At 38.4% G+C, this 20,830-nt stretch overlaps 2 protein-coding genes across 2 annotated transcripts; both read right to left on the bottom strand.

Annotated features, from left to right (window-relative positions):
- Positions 1-9,852: 9,852 nt before the first annotated feature.
- On the bottom strand, positions 9,853-14,182 carry LOC136753918 (extracellular calcium-sensing receptor-like). The gene is made up of 6 exons (XM_066710299.1): positions 14,178-14,182; positions 13,019-13,313; positions 11,962-12,768; positions 11,654-11,881; positions 10,866-10,989; positions 9,853-10,766 (listed from the first exon to the last, which is right to left on the bottom strand). Exons 1-6 carry the CDS (start codon positions 14,180-14,182, stop codon positions 9,853-9,855), a joined length of 2,373 nt encoding a protein of 790 aa, XP_066566396.1.
- A 716-nt stretch (positions 14,183-14,898) lies between these two features.
- LOC136753917 (extracellular calcium-sensing receptor-like) lies at positions 14,899-19,362 on the bottom strand. Its single transcript, XM_066710298.1, has 5 exons — positions 19,105-19,362; positions 18,107-18,913; positions 17,796-18,023; positions 16,920-17,043; positions 14,899-15,812 (listed from the first exon to the last, which is right to left on the bottom strand). Exons 1-5 carry the CDS (start codon positions 19,360-19,362, stop codon positions 14,899-14,901), a joined length of 2,331 nt encoding a protein of 776 aa, XP_066566395.1.
- Between the last annotated feature and the right edge of the window lie 1,468 nt (positions 19,363-20,830).

Raw genomic sequence — 20,830 nt, 5'->3', positions numbered from 1 at the left:
CCTATCTGCATGGGTTCTGGATCTGTGTCAAGGCTAGACTTGAAAGATGATCTATTGAATGACCGGGATGTAGTAGATACAGATCGTTTGTCTCGGGATCTCATTAGATTATCAAGTCTGATGCCTAATTGTATCAATTGCTCCAAGCTAATTCTGCTTGTAAATCATCACGCAATCCACGATGAAAGAGTGTGATTAATGAAGGCTCACCCCATCCGCTGATCTCAGCCAAGGTCCGGAACTCCAAAGCATAGTCGGCGGCAGAAGAAGTACCCTGACGGAGAGAGAATAGTTGTTCACCAGCGTCCTTCCCGGCTGTCGGATGATGGAAAACCTGTTTGAAGTGTTCAAGAAATGCTGGGAGAGATCGTGTTATTTCCCCTCTACGAGCCCATACAGCTGATGCCCACCGAAGACCCTTTCCGGTAAGTAGCGTAATGATAAAGGCAATCTTGGCGTCATCAGAAGGGAAGGAAGTTGGTAGATGGGCAAAATACAAAGAGCATTGTAAGATAAAACCCTCGCATCGGTCTGGTGAGCCGTTATATTTGTCTGGAATAGCCAGATGTACAGATCTGTCGGGAACTGGAGGAGCTGAAGGGCCAGGGTGTGCTTCTGGTGTTGTCTGTCTGGTGGATTCGGGAGATAAAGCAGGCAGTCTTTTCAGTAGCTGTTCCAAAGTGGAGTTGATCGGTCTTAACATTTCATCATGTTCACCCAATAATGCCCCCTGAGCCTAAATACTGTGTAGCAAAGAGGGTTTGAACTAGGTGAATGAATGACTAACCAATGACAGGAGAGGAGGACAGAACAACTGCACCTGGAAGGAAAGAATGTGGAAGAACTGGTTGAACTGGACAAAGGAAAGGAGAAGCACTAGAGTTAGTATTCGGGAGAGGGAGACCTCTGGTGGTGAACTAAGGTAGAAGCAGGGGAGACCGTGACAATTATATTCTTTAATGTATGGACTATTTAAAAAAATACATCAAAGTAATTATAATAATCCATACACTTCACATTATTAATAAGAAATCAAACATGGAAATACAATTTGTATACTTACTCTTTGCATGTTAGTGCTCCTGGAATAGTTTCAAATGTTGGCTTATTAGATATAAGGTTGTTATGGAATGACAATATCCCTCCTATTATAATATCTCCATCCTGTGTAATGAGAGGGGATTGTATTGTTCCTTGTGGCCTGCAGACAAGTTTCTCCGCTCTAATGAAGAGCGCAATGAATACTATTTCTGTCAAGAGTAGCATTTCAAAGTAATTTCTCTGTTTCTAGTCAAAATGCACAGACGCTATGTATTTTTATACTGCACTGCAAGTCGCAGGTGCTTGGAATAAATTAAAAAAATCTTCTTAGTTTCATTAAGGCATTAATTCTCAGAGGTAAATCCAGTGTTTGAATCTGTCTAGGGTAGGAGAACAGCCAGATCAAAGATATGCAAAGCCAAGTTCAATGATGAAATTTTGTTTTAATTTTAAGTGATGTTGATGCTGAATGAAAACCTGTTTATTCTAATTCATACAAGTCTCTCTGATTTTATACTTCTTGTGATGACCAGAACACTGGTTAAAATCCATATTCAATGTAAGAGTAGGAATATAGTAGTCTGTAATGCAGTTTTTATAGAAGTGTGTTCCATATTTGGCTGGGCAATGGACCCCCAGAGTTTTATTTTCTATTATTACAGTTTGTCATCATGTAGGAGTTTTTGTTTTGCTCCCTTCCATGGCCAATGGATAACATTACACTTTATATATGAAACATTTTTAGCCAGTTCAAGAATAAGCCAAGTGCAATTTTAACATTTAGTTTAAATAGAATATAATGATGCTGATGAATTAAAAACATATTAATCTGATAAGTTCCTGCCATTTTTTGCATTTTGTGATAATTAGATAACATTTTAAATAAGTCAATATTCAGTGTTAGACTAGCAGTGTAGTAGCATTTTATAATTTTAAAGAGATGCATTTCTCCTTTGGAACATTTAGACATTGAATGCTCACTGAGTCCAAATGGGTATTGACATACCGGTACATCTTGAACTTTGAACATGAGTTAGAAAGCCTGTACAGTTCCAAGGGAAGGTATACGATAACCAATGTATACTATAAACACTTTCCATTACTATGGGCTCAGCTGTTTTTTTTTATATGGATATACACACACTAATATGGCCATATACTGTTGAAAAAGCATGAGCAAAGCAAAGGAAAGGAAAAGAAAGGAAATTTAGGTGAGCATTTTGGTGAGGATAATTTTGATGTGAGCTTTGGTCTTCATAAATAATGTGTTAAAAAGGATAAGCAAAGAGATACTGATCTGTTATCATACAGTGAAAAAGTTGTAATAAGAACATTAGAAAGTTTACAAACGAGAGGAGGCCATTCGACCCAACGTGTTCATTTGGTGTCCATTAATAACTATATGATCCAAGGATACTATTCAGCCTATTTATGGATGTTCCCAACTTGTCAGCTTCAACCACATCGCTTGGGAGTTTGTTCCAGATTGTGACAATTCTCTGTGTGAAGAAGTGTCTCCAGTTTTCTGTCTTGAATGCCATGAAGCCCAATTTCCATTTGTGTCCCTGGGTCTGTGTGTCCCTGCAGATTTGGAAAAGCTCCTCTGGTTTGATGTGGTCAATGCCTTTCATGATTTTGAAGACTTGAATCAAGTCCCCACATAGTCTCTTCTGTTCCAGGGTGAAAAGGTTCAGTTCCCTCAGTCTCTCCGAGTAGGACATTACGTTCAAACCTGGAATTAGTCTGGTTGCTCTCCTCTGAACTGCCTCTAGAGCAGCAATATCTTTCTTGATGTGTGGTGCACAGAACTGTACACAGTATTCCAGATGAGGTTTATCTAGTGCATTGTAGAGTGTTAACATTACTTCCGTTGTTTAAAATTCTACACTTTTGACAACATAACCTAACATTCTGTTTGCCTTTTTTATTGCTTCCCCACATTGTTTGAATGGGGATAGTGATGAGTCCACATAGACTCCTAGGTCTTTCTCATGCATTACTTCCAGTTCTGTTCCGCCTATAGTGTACTTATAGTGCATATTTTTGTTACCTGCATGTAATACCTTGCACTTGTCCACATTGAATTTCATCTGCCAGGTCTCGACCCACAACTGAATATTATCTAAGTCCCTTTGAATAGCCTGTGCTGCCAAGATTGTATCTGCTGAGCCACCTATTTTGACAAGTTTGCTAACTATCCCAGAGTCCAGATCATTAATATAGATTAGAAAAAACACATGCCCCAATACTATTATTATTATTATTATTATTATTATTATTATTATTATTATTATTATTATTTCTTGGCAGACACCCTTATCCAGGGCGACTTACAAAATAAGAGCACTAACAACCTGACTCCAGTTAGAAGCAACTCCTCTTATCAACTCCCTCTGTTTCCTATACATCAACCAGATCATAATCCATCTACTTACATTACCAGATGTACTTACATTACATTGCGCTTAACAGGCACAGACTGGGAGAGGAAAATCAGGAGCCAGAGCCCGTAGACTACAGCCAACTGCAGCCAACACTGGGTTCCCAATGGAAGGGACCGGTCCCGTCACGTCCAACCTGTAGAACCAGGCAAATGTAAGCTGTGAGGCCCAAGCTGCCAGCCACACAAATGTCTGCCAAGGGGGTGCCTTGAAAAAGGGCCCAAGATGTAGCAACACCTCGAGTCGAGTGGGCCATCAGGTATTCAGGCACCGGGGTCCCAGTGGACTCGTAAGACATGGTAATGGTGTCCACAATCCAATGCAAGAGGCGCTGCTTTGAAAGCGCCTGGCCCTGTGTCCGTGCTCCATAAGACACAAACAGTTGGTCTGAGTGCCAAAAGTCCTTAGCGCGTTCCAAATAGGGAGGGCCCGCACAGGGCAGAGCAGGTGAAGATGACTCTCTTACTCTGAAGCAAAGGGAGGAGGATGAAAAGCCATCAACTCAATAGGCCTGTTGACATGAAATGGAGACGGCACTTTCGGGAGGAATGCAGGGTTAGGCCATAGCATAACCCTGTAACCATCTCCTGCAAAATGGACACACGATGGGTGTACGGACAGGTAGTGTAACTTGCTCACACATTTTGCAGAGGTGATTGCCAGCAAAAAACGCAGTCTTAAGTTACACTAGCTTCAGCTCAGCTGAGTTCAGTGGTTCAAATGGGGCTTCGAAAAGTGCGTCCAGCACTACATCAAGGCACCATGCAGGCAGTGAAGGGGTGTGAGGAGGCCACAGCCGTCGAGCTCCCTTTAGAAACTGCACAGCCAAGAAATGAGACCCAGGGGGCTCACCATCAATCCAGACATGACATGCGGAGAAGGCCACCAGATACATTTTGAGTGTGGATGGGGACTTGCCCATGTCCAACAGCTCCTGTAGCAATTGTAATATGACCCCAATGGAAATAATGTATTGGGTCTTGACCGCCGTCTTGGCACCAGGTACTAAACGTCCGCTAGCGGTAGGAATACTGCGACCTTGTAGAGGGAGCTCTTGTTGACTGAATAGTGACTACTACCGCGTCTCACAGACCTCAGGCAATCAATTGCTCACGCTCAGGGGCCAGCCGCGGACCTGGAGGAGGCCCGGGTTGGGGTGCCAAAATGTGGCCTGCACCTGGGACAATAAGTATGCTCTCGCTGGGAGCTGCCATGGCTCTCCGCGGAGGGGGGCGATCAGGCCTGCAAACCAGAATCTGCGAGGCCACCATGGAGCTATCAGCAGAACTGTCACTCATTCTCTCCTGACCTTCTCTAGGACAATCGGGAGATGGGGGAACGTGTGGGCTGAGTGGTCTTGGATGGAGAACCATAGTGGGCAGTGTGTGGACTCTGCCGAGGCAAAGAGATCCACGTCCGCCCTGCCGAACTGGCTCCACATTTGCTGTATCACAAGTGGGTGGAGGCGCCATTCTGACATCGGGGGGCCTCCCCGAGAGAAACTCTTAAATTTGTCTTGAAACACCTCTGCCCTACCTTTTCCTATGTCATTGGTTCCAATGTGGACCATGACCAGTGGATTTCCCCCGGCTTTGGCCAGTAGCCCATCAACTAGTTTAGGGAGATCTGCAACCTGAGCACCAGGCAGGCAAGATACCATGCGGATCTCCTAGAATACACAGTTTGATCTATACCTCTAAGGATCGAGTGGGCACCATGGTGCTCTGGTGCTCAACTGCCCTCCCATCACCCTCTGAGCTGTCACTGTCCAACTTGGTTTCCAGCAGTTGGAACCTGTTGGGCATTTCTAGCTCTTGGGATGTCTCTAAGGGTTGTGCACGGCCTTTTCTGAGGTTACGAGCTACTGTTACCCAGCAGTTCTGTACACTTTTCTGCTCTAATGTCTCAACTCTCCTAGGTTTTGCCGTACACAGCATCTCTCTCATGGGCTAATTTAATAATTCTTCCATATCACTAACACAGTGCAGATCAACAAGCTGGGCCTCAAGATCATGGACATTCAACATGCTTCAACATGCTGACAACATTCAGAAATGAAATCTTCTTGGATGAGTTCATCCAGGAAGGCAATAATTCTGCAAACCTGACACTGTAGTGGCCACATGCTTCTAAATTTAATAAGTTGTTGGTGCCCTAAACAGTGTCTCTTGGTTTTTGTCCCCTATTTCAACTGCTTGACCAAAACATTTGTGTTAAGCTTCTGGCCACCAATTGACACCTCACTGACTCACTGACTCCACCTCCAGATTAATAAACTAGGTCACCTTTTCTTCAGTCTAGTCTAATCACACAACAGCTGGACTGAATTAACTACAATTAAGGCAAACTAGGAATAAGATTTACTTCAATTAAGGCAAATCTAAAAACAAGATTAGGAATGCTAAGTCTTTCTGAAAGTAAAAACACAACAAAATAGCTCTCTCTCACCTGTCCTGTGTCTGACTTGGGTAACTCCTAAACACGTATCCGGCTCGGCGCCTCCAGAAGCCCAAATTGATTTAGCCTTACTGGTCTCAGTTTCATCTTTTACAGCACTCCATTTCTTCCATTTTATGTGATGCTATATCGAGGCGAAAAATTGATAGGCTACTGAAGAAATGGCAGCAATAGCCCAGCTGGGCGTTTCCCTTCAATAACTTAGACTGGAGTTAGAGTGCGTTGATCAGAGAAGTTTATTCAAACACAAGTCGACTTGTGAGGCGGTCTCGGTGTAGTTTCTCAAAAGTTACATTCCACAATCAGGCATAGTTATACATAAATGCATGTGACGCAATGGACGTCTATCCACTGGCAGTTTTTAGATGTCCAGAGGGTCTGCTCCACTTCTGTTGCTGGGGTATAGACAGTTTAGGCAGACTTGACTCACGTTGGTGATACATGAGACATGACACATATATATGATTATGGCGTATAAAATCTTTCAGTTCCTCTTTAGCAGCAGACCTCATAGCTGACATGCGCTATAAGAAAAACAACTCCATGTAAGGCATTTATTATTGATATACAATCTTTCATAGCACTTGTTCTGTTCCCATTTACTGTCTTTATAGAACAAGTTCCTTTTTCCACTCAAGACTGAGGCACGTACATTCTGTTCATAGTCAGACAACTCTTTTTTAGTCATATGGTTCTCTGTGCATTTCCTCCTTGTGGTTGCCATGTTATTGCTGGTAGTCCACCACAGGAGACTCAGTAACCAGATGCAGCATCAGACATTTAGCTGACTCTACACCGATCCCTGAGCGTCCCATGGTCCACTCTATTCCTATTATCTTACCCCATCTTCAGCTATATTTTAAATGTGAAATATATACAAATATAGGCTACATCAGGCACCTTCAAAACGCAACACGTTTAAAATCAATTTTTCCCCTCGATAGGATCACATAAAATGCGAGAAATGGAGGCTGTAAGAGAGAAAAAATGAGACCAGTAAGGCTAAAGCAATATGGGCTTCTGGAGAGGCCGAGCTGAAGGGTTAAAACATGCAGTGTGCAGCCCCTGGGAGCTGAGAGAAATAAGGCTGAAGCAGGTGTATTGCGGCTTCTGGAGGCGGCGCCTAGTTTCCATACAGAACGCATACTGTACATAAATAAATAAACTGTATAAATAAAGGCTCCTTCCAGACATCACGTTTAAAATGTAGCGTATCTATTTGCCTCTCCAAGGAATCAACTGAAAGGTGACAAATGTACGAGATGTAAGGCTGAAGCAAGTGAATGCCAGCTTCTGGGGGGCCGGGAAAGCATAGGATAAAAAATTGTATTTATACCACTAGCGGGGATTTGCAGTAGTTGTTCCATAGACTACAATGGGGGGCTATATCGTGAAGGCTCAATGCATATGCCTTTGTTTCTGGGAGCTACAGGGGTGGCCCCCACTCACCTTGATTGCATAAAACGATAGGTTGCATATGCAACCGTGGTTATCTGAGAAAAGAAGCACTGCCCAAGGGGGAGGGGTTTTCAGTGTGCATTGCTGGAATGCATCAAAGACTTTTGACTATCAAAGCTGCCATTGGCCCTTGTGCCCGTCACTCAAACAGGACCCTTCCACTTCCTGTTTATATAAAAGGTGACGTCTGCACAAATACTTCCTCTTTTTCCCGGGAGCTAGAACTCCCGCGTGACCTTGCAACCCTTGGGCAGTGCTTCTTTTCTCAGATAACCACATTTGCATACGCAACCTATCATTATCTTTCGAATTAGGAGCACTGCCCAAGGGGGAGGGGTTACAGTATAACCAAACCGTCGCAAGGGAGGAGGCAGAGAGCTGGTAAGAGAGCCTGCCCTGAGGCGTACCTACTAGGAGCCGTACCAACTCTATGATAGAGACCATAGGGGCACCTTGGGACTACATCTGGGCTGCCCAGACGTGAAGACCACAGTCACGCTGAACTGGGAAGAAATAATCAATGGTGTATCCACGGACAACAAGAACCTAGTACCTAGTACCTAGTAGCCTACCGTGAAGCCTAGTAATAGTGGCCTCCTGCTCTACTAGCAGGGCTAAGAACGGGGCCAATACCAAGACCACACCATATAAGCACAGGGCGGAGTCTCACACCCCGTGCTCAACATACAGCGGGCTAACCAGACTAGATAGCCACTGCTGGATAGTTCAATTATTAATAATGGAACTATATACACAGCGGACCAACAAGAACCAACTCAAGTGCCTTACGCTGGACAAAACAGCAGTGACCTCCAGCACATCTAGCATAGCCGATGGCAGCCAAATAAACCTTGAGCGTGGACGGGGATTTTCCCTGGTCCAACAGCTCCTACAGGAATTGCAGAATGACAACTATATGGCAATGAACTGGGTCATGAGACTTCTCCTGACACCAAGTGTGAATAATTCCGCCAGCGGTAGGAGTACTGCGACCTCGTAGAGGGAGCTCTCGCCGACTGAATAGTAGCCACTACCACGTCTGACAGACCCCAAGCCATCAGGCAATCCAGCTCTGGGCCTAATCCTAATCAATTGATAACTTTTTTGAAATGTGTGAAATGTGTTTATTTGTGTTTTCTGGATTTTTAAAATTAAAATTATAGACTGATCATTTCTTTGTCAGTGGGCAAACATACAAAATCAAACCAAAAGAAAGCACAAATCAAAATTGGGGACCCCCCATAAGAGGTAAGGGAACCCCCATAGGAGAGAAAACTTTGAACTTGTGGGGTCCCGATATTTCATTGAATAAAAATATAATTTTTTGCCAAAATGAATGCTCTGACACGAGTCGACTTTGTCGGCTTCATCCAATTTTCATCAGTGTTCATCCAGATTCAATTTTGTTATTCCCTCTAAGTGCACGCACGTGGGGAGCACATCAATTCGTCCCCATCATGGATTCACAGTGTTGTGAATCACTTTATAGCAGCAACTGACACCGCGCAGGCTTCTCAAGTTTTCACCAGCTAAGTAGTGTAAACATTAAATTATTCTCTGATTTAGGATGGTTTACACTTTAGTTACTATAACTATCAAAATGTTCACCTTCGTTCTGAACACCAGCTAGTTTATAATGTAGCCACTAGCTGATTTTTATTCAATCTTATCTATCAGACAATTGTAGGTAGCTATGCTAATGTTACTCTGAAAAACACGGTTACATGGAGCAAACTTCATCATTCTGAATTAAATTATTAATTAAAGTTATTAATTTCTCCTCATTATGATTGAAGAGAAAAGAATGCTTAGACAGTTAGACACTAATCTTTAATTTAATGTCAGCCTATTTGCATTTCATCTGTTTGTGCTCTGCAAATAAATGTTTTACCAACTTTTGTTTTGTACTGTCGCATAAACCATGTCTTCCTTATTTGATCACTGTGAGATCTAGGAACATTAAAAACAAATTTAAAAAAACATAATAACTGTTAAAGGATTTGGGAAAATTACATCTAAAATTACACTACATTACAAGAAACACCACTGAGTTTTGTTTGGGGTTAATGGTGTCATTGAAAATATAGGTTTTGTTTCTGTATGGTTATCATTGGAATGCTTGTTATTTTAATGAGAGATTATAAGAGAATTATTAACGTATGTATGCCCCTTTTTTGAAGGATAATGTAATTACGAAGAAGATACAACAACACCACCCCCCACGAGGATTATTTGTTGAGATGCATTTGTTTAAAGCATTTCAATCAGGCTGGGCATGGAGAAACAGTTCTTTGACAGCATAAAATAATGTCCTGTTATCCTAACAGTCAGAATATAGGACATGAACCATGATCTTACAATCAAACAACAATTTATTGACATTTACATTCAGTATATGCTGTGGAATGTACATCTAAATAATGAAACAGAAAGAAAAATATTTAGATTTTTTTAATTAAAGTGACTTTGAAGGCATTTTACCCATCACATGTTTTTTGGTATTTTGTTCTGGTTTTAATAAAATAATGTAACATTTTGGGGTAAAAATACAGAAAAGCAACCCAAAACTTGAAGCCAAGATGGCAAATATTTCCACAGCTACAGTGAACTTCCCAGGAGAGCTGATATAAGCTGGGATAAAAGTGATCCAGACTGCACAGAATATGAGCATGCTGAATGTAATGAATTTGGCTTCATTAAACTTATCAGGCAGATTACGAGCCAGAAAAGCCAGCACAAAGCACATGGCAGAGAGGAATCCAATATACCCTAACACAGCATAAAACCCCACTGCTGATCCTACATCACACTCTAGTATGATTTTTTCTTTGTAGTATTGTGTGTTTTTATGAGGAAAAGGAGGTGAAATTGTCAACCAAAGGACACAAATCAGGACCTGTATGAGTGTGAAAGCAAGAACACTTAACCTCTGCTGTGTGGGCCCAAACCATTTCATAATATTATTGCCTGGCAGTGTAGCCCTGAAGGCCATTAACACCACTATTGTTTTCCCCAGAACACAAGAGATGCACAGGACAAATGTGATGCCAAATGCTGTGTGGCGCAACATACAGGACCACTCAGAGGGCTGACCAATGAAAGTAAGTGAGCAAAGGAAACACAGAGTTAATGAGAAGAGCAGGAGGAAACTGAGCTCAGAGTTATTGGCTTTGACTATTGGAGTGTGTCTGTATTTATAGAATATTAATGCTGTCATTATTGATAGACAGGCTCCAGTCAAGGACAATATAACTAACAATATCCCCATGATTTCCCCAAATGTGAGAAATTCTATTTTCTTTAAGATGCATTGATTTCTTTGTTGGTTTGAGCTGAACTCCACAGGGCACTTTGAACAATCACTGGAATCTGAAAAATGAAGAACAAGTAGTTTACTTGAATACATTACATTTGTCATTTAGCAGATGCTCTTATACAGGGTGACTTACATATCTTTCATATACTCACCTGTTGTATTACTGACTTCTCCCTCAGCACATGGAATGCAGTCAAAGCAGCAGATTGGCTTTCCTTTGACAATTGCCTTACGAGTCCCTGGAAGGCAGCTCTCACTGCAGACTGACTTTGGCACCTGGAAAGTGGTGATATTATGTTAAATATATTTATATGTACCCCACTATAACTTGATCTGATACAATGCAAATTTGGATATAATGTCATAAACCAAATATGATTTTGAGAGTTGAAACACAAAGTCGAGCGTATTCACACCATTTAAAAACTTTCACTCCGATTTTCATTGCATTAAAAGTCTAGTCTGCTAGTCTTAAATAAAGTTTAACGTTGAAAGTTTAAATCCGCTGATTACTTTACCTTCAGCTTTAGCTTCATTTGAACCTTTTCTATATTTATATTTTTAATTTGTTAACAACATTAAATAAGTAAAAAGTAATTAAAGAAAATAGATACAATTTGAGCATGGAAGAACAGATTGATTTAACAAAAATGATTTGCTCACGATTAATAGCAGAAATGCTTGAGGCAAAAGAATTTAAATATTTTTCTGTCAATTTAATACAAGAAGGAAATGTATTCAATTTTTTTGTTTACTTGAAAGGCATTTGGATATGCATTTCCATTGGTCCTTACATTTACAAGAATAGGAAGCATTAGCATCAAATCATGCCATTCAAAGTTTGTGTGGCATAAATGCTTTTTAGAAATATATGATAATTTGAAATTCATTACAAGTGGTGAACTCAATTTAAAAAAAATGAATTAGTAGTAGACCCTACCTTATCCTGGTTATTTGACCACACTGTGCTCACATTGTTCATTACAATCTGCTGTCCTTCTGGTAAAGAGGCATCATACAGACCAATCACTTCAAATGTTGTGATTCCTTCCTTGTTAAGCTGCCAGTTCACTAATGCATATCGTGCTGCTGGGTCCCCATTTTCATCAAAAAAAATTCTTTCTCCATTCCTGGTTGTAAAGTTGACTTTTTTCAAGTATTGTAGTACCTGGATTAGAACAATTTCTTAGCAGTATGAATTCTATATCTATCATCACTCTCAATAACATAAATAAGTATTGTGCTTACCTGCAATGGTTCTATCTTTTTCTTTGTACACTTTTTGTCATTAAATGTTTCTTGGCCATCTTTGCATGTAATCAGAGCATGCAATGAATGTGCTATAGCATACACTGCTTTATACGCATCAATTGGTATGGAGAGATCCGATACATCACTGTACATTATATTTAGTTCATTCTCCTGTGCTGTACACAGGTTATCAGTAACATCATTCACTTGAGCAGTCAGAGTGCATTTGAAAACACTTTCCCAAAGCCTTTTGAACCTAGCATCTCCAAGGCCACCAGATGGACGAACTCTCACTAGAAACTCTTTCAGTCCTGGTATTTCTGCATTCTTAACAGCAACTCCAATTGCCCCACCTAATATTTTATAACGTTCTTTTGAGCCAAGATACCTGTCTGAAATCCAGGATATACTGCCCACCCACTGTAAGCCTGTGACATTTTGAATGAGCAGTTCTTTTACCAAAAACTCCATATCTATATATGATGCAAAGGCAACAATAACTTTTGAAGATGATTTTTTTATAATGTTCACAATTTCAACAAATTTCTTATGAGAATAAGTTCTGTAAATGGCCTCTGAATATTCAATGCATATCCCCTCCTGCAGGGCAATTTTTATAAAAATATCCATCCCACTGTTGCCATAATCATTGTCACTCCTGATGGCCCCAACCCAGGTCCATCCAAAGTGCTTCACAAGCTGAGCCAGGGCTCTGCTTTGATGGTAGTCACTGGGGACGGTTCTGAAAAAGGTGGGGAACTTTTTTCTGTCACTGAGACACGCACATGATGCAGAATGACTCACCTACATGTACAAAAAACATTGATAAGATAAATTACCTTTAATGGCTGCCATGTATTATTTTTTCTAAGTATATTTTTATGTATGGAAGTATGAAGATTCTTATTGACATATGAAATATTGAAAATCATTTCTCAAATGTAACAATAACATACTTCTTAAAAAAGTTATTTTTGATTTATTTGTATTGTTGTTTGCATTATTCTCTTGTATTGTTTTTATTTTATAAATAACAAAATAACATATTACTCACCACTGGTATATGAAATGGTCCTACAATTGTTGCAATTCCAACTGTTGGTGAGGAACCAGTCTGTCCTATTATTGCAGGAACTGTCTGTGATTTGTTGCAGGACTGGTCTGATTCAATTGTGTCTCCTTGCCAATTCATTAAAGCCATTGCTGCTCTTATCCCCAGAATTGTGGAACCACATGCATCATATATCTTAAATCCCAGAGACACATCAGGAAGAATCTCTTTACTGTTATTTATTTCTTCAATGGCAAAGACCATAGCCAGGGATACATGATATTCTTTAATGTATGGACTATAACATAAAATAAATAAGGGTAATTATAATGATGCATACATTTCAATTTATTAAAAAGAAAACAAATATGCAAGTAAAAGTTGTATACTTACTCTTTGCATTTTAGTGCTCCTGGAATACTTTCAAATGTTGGATTATTAGATATAAGGTTGTTATGGAATGAAAGTATCCCTCCTATTATAATATCTCCATCCTGTTCAATGAGAGGGGACTCTATTGATCTTTGTTGTTGGCAGACAGGCTTCTCTGCTCTGATTAGGAGAGCAACGAATACTATCTCTGCCAAGAGTAACATTTCAAAGCGATCTTTCTGTTTAGAGTCAAAATACACATAATTGCAGTGTTTATATACTGCACTGCAAGTCACAGGTGTTTGAAGTAAATTGAGGGAAACATCTTTGTCTCACTAAGGCATTAATTCTCAGGTGTAGATCCAATGATTGGATCTGTCTAGGGAGAAAGAACAGCCAGATCAAAAGCAAGCCAAGTGCAATGATTAACTTTTATTTTAATGAAAATTGTATTGTATTTAATGATAATGAATTTAACACATTCTAGTTAATGTATGCATCTATTATTTCATACTTATTGAGATCAATATAACATTCCAATGCATATAATATATATATATATATATATATATATATATATATATATATATATATATATATGTAGTAATATAGTAGTTTATTATGCATTTCATTTTTTTAAACATGTATTTCGTGCTAGTATGACATGCAAATTTGTGAAGTGTTCCTAATTTTTCACTCCCTTCAGGGGAGGCAATTATTGGTCCTAAGCCTTAACCTTTATTCTTTCCTTTTAGTCTTTCATTCTGTAAATGTTTTAGTTTTTCTCTACTTCATGACTAATGTTTTACTTTATATGTTTGTATTAAAGACACAAGGTTGTGCTGTTTACTTGGTGGGAACTCTGTGAAGGACACTATACCAAATATAAATCAATTAATTGATTGATATTTCTTAACTTAATTGAAGGTAAACTTTAGGGGTTTGACTATACTGATCACAAATGATGATGTTTAAATTATAAATGTGTAGTAGCACATAATAATGAACACTTCATAAAGTATTTAAAATGCTCTCACCAGGATTTTAATGTTATATATGCAGCCTCTTTTCTTCTTCTTTGTGTGTGCTTTTGTCTACATTACAAGTTCTACCAATATGTTGTGCTGTTTTCATTTTGATTTCCATCAGTTGAATACTGTAGGTTGTAAATATATTATGAAGAACTATGCTAATCATAACAACACATTTATTTCTAATAATAATAATCATGCTAATAATTCTACTACAAGTTCTAATCATATTTTTGTGTTATTATTAATAATATTAATTTTACTTCTATAATGAGTGGAAGTATTTATGTGTTAAATAATTCATTTGTTTAACACATTTATGCACATGGAAAACTTGTGCAGCACTTTGACAGCTTTGAATGATTTTCTATTATCTTTAAACTCAAAATGTGTGACCTGAACCACATTTCCATTCAAAATATGTTGTGTAATGTTCAATGAAAATAATTACACAAAACTGAAAACCTTTAGTATTGTTTATTAAAGTGACTTTGAAGTCATTTTACTCATCAAATGTTTTTTGGTATTTTTTTCTGGTTTTAATAAAATAATGTAACATTTAGGGAGAAAAATACATGAAAGCAACCCAAAACTGGAAGCCAACATTGCAAATATCTCTACAGCTACGGTGAACTTCCCAGGAGAGCTGATATAAGCTGGGATAAAGGTGATCCAGACTGCACAGAATATGAGCATGCTGAATGTAATGAATTTGGCTTCATTGAAGTTATCAGGCAGATTACGAGCCAGAAAAGCCAACACAAAGCACATGGCAGAGAGGAATCCAATATACCCTAACACAGCATAAAACCCCACTGCTGATCCTACATCACACTCGAGAATGATTTTTTCTTTGTAGTACTGTGTGTTTTTTTGGGCAAAAGGAGGTGAAATGGCCAACCAAAGGACACAAATCAGGACCTGTATGAGTGTGAAAGCTAGAACACTTAACCTCTGCTGTGTGGGCCCAAACCATTTCATAATATTATTGCCTGGCAGTGTAGCCCTGAAGGCCATTAACACCACTATTGTTTTCCCCAGAACACAAGAGATGCACAGGACAAATGTGATGCCAAACGCTGTGTGGCGCAACATACAGGACCACTCAGAGGGCTGGCCAATGAAAGTAAGTGAGCAAAGGAAACACAGAGTTAATGAGAAGAGCAGGAGGAAACTGAGCTCAGAGTTATTGGCTCTGACTATTGGAGTGTCTCTGTATTTATAGAATATTAATGCTATAATTATTGATAGACAGGCTCCAGTCAAGGACAATATAACTAACAATATCCCCATGATTTCCCCAAATGTGAGAAATTCTATTTTCTTTAAGATGCATTGATTTCTTTGTTGGTTTGAGTTGAACTCCACAGGGCACTTTGAACAATCACTGGAATCTGAAACATCATGAATACATATTGCAAATGATTACATATTTCAATTTTTTTTTTAATTGCACACTGATAGGTGGTCTTACAGAAGAGCTCTTGGGCCTGGTGATAGGAACAAAAACCTTTCCAGTTTATACTTTTAAACTTGAAATTTCGATTTTAAAACTCCAATAATGTAGCTCCAGCAAATGCCAATGGGAGAGGAATGCATTGTGCCTCAAAATCTACAAAATGCCTCAAATATTATATCTTGTAAGATTCTACTTTAGATTGGACTTTAGTAATATGGAGATATTGGAAATGTTAGCACATGGTCATGGTGTTTATTATTAGTTACATAACATTTTAGAGAGTTTCCTGAAAACCTGAACTTTACAGGAAAAAAAATTATTCGGACTTGGTTCAAATGATGAAGTTTATACAAAATAATATTGTGAAATCAGGAGAGATGCAGGGCTATCAGTGGTTACATCTACGTGCAATTTAAAAACAGTTTTTTGTGACACAGAATACAATAAGACAGATTCTAAATGTAATAGATCCACAGGGTGCACAACTCAGGTGAGCACGCCATTAACAAAGATGACAATATCGCATTAGAGGTCCAAATGTTATTTGGAATATTGTTCCTGAAGAACTCCAAGTAGGTTTTCTTCAACCCCCCCGATCCCAGAGAAAATCTATAATGTCACTATCATCAGCCATTATCACTATTAGTCATTTCATTTCCACATCACGAGCCATACATACGCAATCCACAGTATTGCTTCCTTACAGTTGCCTGTCTTTCCTCTCTAGAAATGAGTTGTTTAAAAGTCACACTTTTGAGTTTTTAACTCGAAATATCGTTATTTTAAGTCGAAATTCAAAAGTATTTTTTTTGTTCTCCTGGCCCAGGGCTTTTCCATATGTTTTGTTCTTAATATGCAATGTAAAATGCTGGACCTATATCCAATCAATTAATATAAACATGCTGAATATTATGAACACTTCAATATGGTCTACATTTAGGAATTGCATACACATATTTTAACATTTTTTCTAGATGTCATGTTTGTCTCTAACTTGCTTGCATTTAGGATAAAAAATAAAACATTTATATCATAAACTCACCAGCTGTATTACTGAATTCCCCCTCAGCACATGGAATGCAGTCAAAACAGCAGATTGGCTTTCCTTTGACAATTGCTTTACGAGTCCCTGGAAGGCAGCTCTCACTGCAGACTGACTTTGGCACCTGGAACGTGGTGATATTATGTAATGGATATTTATATATATATATATATATATATATATATATATATATATATATATATATATATGTGTGTGTGTGTGTCTCTCTCTTTCTCTCTCTGTCTGTCTCTCTCTTTATATATATATATATATATATATATATATATATATATATATATATATAAATATATGTACTGTATATATACATATTGCATAGGTAGAGTGTCTGTATCCACATTCTCATTGTAGTATTGAACACGACTATCATGTTTTAATCAAAATAAAGGGCAAAACTACAAACTACAAACCTGTACATAAAATCAAAACTTTGACCCTGTGCGTGGGTCAAAGTTTTGATTTAATCCGGCCCAAAGGTTAATTTTATTTCTCTCATGCAGACACAGACACACTTTCCCATTATTATTTCAAAATAAATGTTAACTTAGATTCACTTTGGCACCTGGAAAGTGTGAACATGATGTAATATATAGTGTGTGAGTAGGCTACAATTGGCATGTTTTTGTTTCTATTGAATGCAAGGAGGAGATGCATTTAATATTTTATTTACATAAAAGGCATTTTATGTTTTTGTTTACAAGAACTATAAGAAGTAGTAGTACAAAGACTTGCATTTTAAAATCTGTGTGGTATCAAAAGTTCATAGAAATAGATCATTTAAAATTAATTACATGATGTACACTCTATTTAAGAACAGAATCAATTTGTCTAGTATGTATACATGTTTATAGATCTTACCTTATGTTGATTATTTGACCACACTATGCTCACATTGGTCATTACAATCTGCTGTCCTTCTGGTAAAGAGGCATCATATAGACCAATCATTTCAAATGTGGTGTTTCCCTCCTCGTTAAGCTGCCAGTTCACTAATGCATATCGTGCTGCTGGATCTCCATTTTCATTAAAAGAGACTCTTTCTCCATTCCTGGTAGTAAAATTGATTGTTTTCAAATATTGCAGTACCTGGATGAAAACAGATTGTTAGCAATATTAATTATACATCTATCATTGCTTTTAATGTAATATGTTATTAGGCTTTAACTTACCTGCAAAGGTTCTATCTTTTTCTTAGTACACATCTTGTCATTAAATAGTTCTTGGCCATCTTTGCATTTTTTCAGAGCATGTAATGAATGTGCTACAGCATACACTGCTTTATATGCATTAATTGGTATGGAGAGATCTGATACATCACTGTATTTGTTATTTAGTTCATTCTTCTGCCCTGTACACAGGTTATCAGTAGCATCATCCTCTTGAGCAGTCAGAGTGCATTTGAAAAGACTTTCCCATAGTCTTTTGAACCTAGCATCTCCAGGGGCACCAGATGGACGGACACTCAGTAGAAATTCTTTCAGTCCTGGTATTTCTGCATTCTTAACTGCAAACCCAATTGACCCACCTAATATTTTATAACCTTCTCTTGAGCTAAGATACCTATCTGAAATCCAAGCTACAGTGCCCACCCACTGGAAGCCTGTGACATTTTGAAAGAGCAGTTCCTTTACCAAAAACTCCATATCTACATAAGATGCAAAGGCAACAATAACTTTAGAGGATGATTTTTTTATTATGTTCACAATTTCAAGAAATTTCTTATGAGAATAAGTTCTGTAAATGGCCTCAGAATATTCAATACAAATCCCCTCCTGCTGGGCAGTTTTTATAAAAGTATCCATCCCATTGTTTCCATAATCATTGTCACTCCTGATGGCCCCAACCCAGGTCCATCCAAAGTGCTTCACAAGCTGAGCCAGGGCTCTGCTTTGATGGTAGTCACTGGGGATGGTTCTGAAAAAGGTGGGGAACTTGTTTCTGTCACTCAGACATGCACACATAGACAAATGACTTACCTACAAAGAAGATGAACAATATATCATATAAATCACCTTCAATTCTTGTCATGTCTTAATTGTTCTATTCATATGTGTATGTATGAAAGTTTGAAGATGCATATTGACATTTGAGATGTATTGTTGTTTGCTCATATTAGTCCTGTAGTATTGTTTGTATTGAAGAATAACAATAACATATTACTCACCACTGGTATATGAAATGGTCCTACAGTTGTTGCAATTCCAATTGATGGTGGGGAACCAGTCTGTCCTATTATTGCAGGGACTGTCTGTGATTTGTTGCAGGACAGGTCTGATTCAATTGTGTCCTGTTGCCAATTCATTAAAGCCATTGCTGCCCTTATCCCCAAAGTTGTGGAACCACACGCATCATATATCTTAAATCCCAGAGACACATCAGGAAGAATCTCTGTACTGTAATTTATTTCTTCAATGGCAAAGATCATAGTCAGGGCTACATGATATTCTCTAATGTATGGACTATGTCAAAAAATACATAATAGTAATTATAATAATCCATACACGTCAATTTATTCATAATAAAACAAACATGCAAGCAACAGTTTTATAACTTACTCTTTGCATTGTAGTGCTTCTGGAACAGTTTCAAATGTTGGATTATTAAATATAAGGTTGTTATGGAATGTAAATATCGCTCCTATTATAATATCTCCATCCTGTTCAATGAGAGGGGACTCTATTGCTCCTTGTGGTCGGCAGACAGGCTTCTCTGCTCTGATGAAGAGAGCAATGAATACTAGTTCTGCCAAGAGTAGCATTTCAAAGTGATTTCTCTGTTTCTAGTCAAAATGCACAGACGTTATGCATTTTTATACTACACTGTAAATCGCAGGTGCTTGGAATAAATTAAAAGAAGCTTCTTAGTTTCACTAAGGCATTAATTCTCAGAGGTAAATCCAGTGTTTGAATCTGTCTCAGGAGGTAGATTAGCCAAATTAAAAATAAGGTTAGCCAAGTGCAATGATAATTTGATTTAATGACAAATATGCTGATGATTAACTAAAAGCACTTATTTCAAGTTCATATGAGTCCCTATAATAAACCCACACTGTAAAAGCATTACTTTTTAAAAAGCTCATTTTAAATTGTCAGTGTCACAGGTGACAACTACACAATCCCTTTCTTTTAATGAGGGGAACCTCTCACACCTCTAGTCCCCCACCCTAAAAGAGATCTGTTATACACCTACAGAAGCTCGTAGTTTTGGAGGAGTTGATACATTACTTAGAAGCGCAAAGGGTACCCATGCAAAAAGAGAGCATGTTCCACAATGGTTATCGGATCAATATACATACACAGTGTGAGGGTACGGTTTAAGAGGAACTTGATACTGGTATAAGACATTGAATGGCAATGGCAGGCTGATCTGGTGGAATTGGGTCAGTTCTCAAAGTTCAATAACGGTATGAAATGCATTCTAACCTGTATAGATGTGCTGTCCAAATATGCCTGGGCAATACCAATACCAAAATAAAACGGGTAAGGAAGTGTGTGCGACTTTTTAAAGAATAACCAAAGGGCGCATTCCAAAGAAACTGCAGACAGACCAGGGAAAATAATTCTTCAACCAAGGTTTTCAATGTCTTCTCAAACAGCATCGAATTGTACATTTTGTGACCAACAGTAAAGTGAAAGCCAGCATTGTAGAGAGGTTCAATAGAACTATAAAATCAAAGTACTTTACATCCATAAACACTTTCAGATATGTGGATATCTTACCAGACCTGCTTCATAGTTACAATCACACATTCCACAGATCTGTCAAGGAACATCCAGTAGATGTCACCCCTGACAATGCCCTAAGGGTATGGAAGACCGTGTATGGGGCATTTTTAAAAGACCAACACTCTAAAAACATTTAAGTTTAAAGAAGGTGATCATGTTAGGGTCTCA

The sequence above is a fragment of the Amia ocellicauda genome, chromosome 7 (assembly GCF_036373705.1).
Source record: "Amia ocellicauda isolate fAmiCal2 chromosome 7, fAmiCal2.hap1, whole genome shotgun sequence".
NCBI lineage: Eukaryota > Metazoa > Chordata > Actinopteri > Amiiformes > Amiidae > Amia > Amia ocellicauda.
The sequence above is the reverse complement of the archived record's forward strand: the minus strand, read 5'-3'. Positions and strand labels throughout refer to the sequence as shown.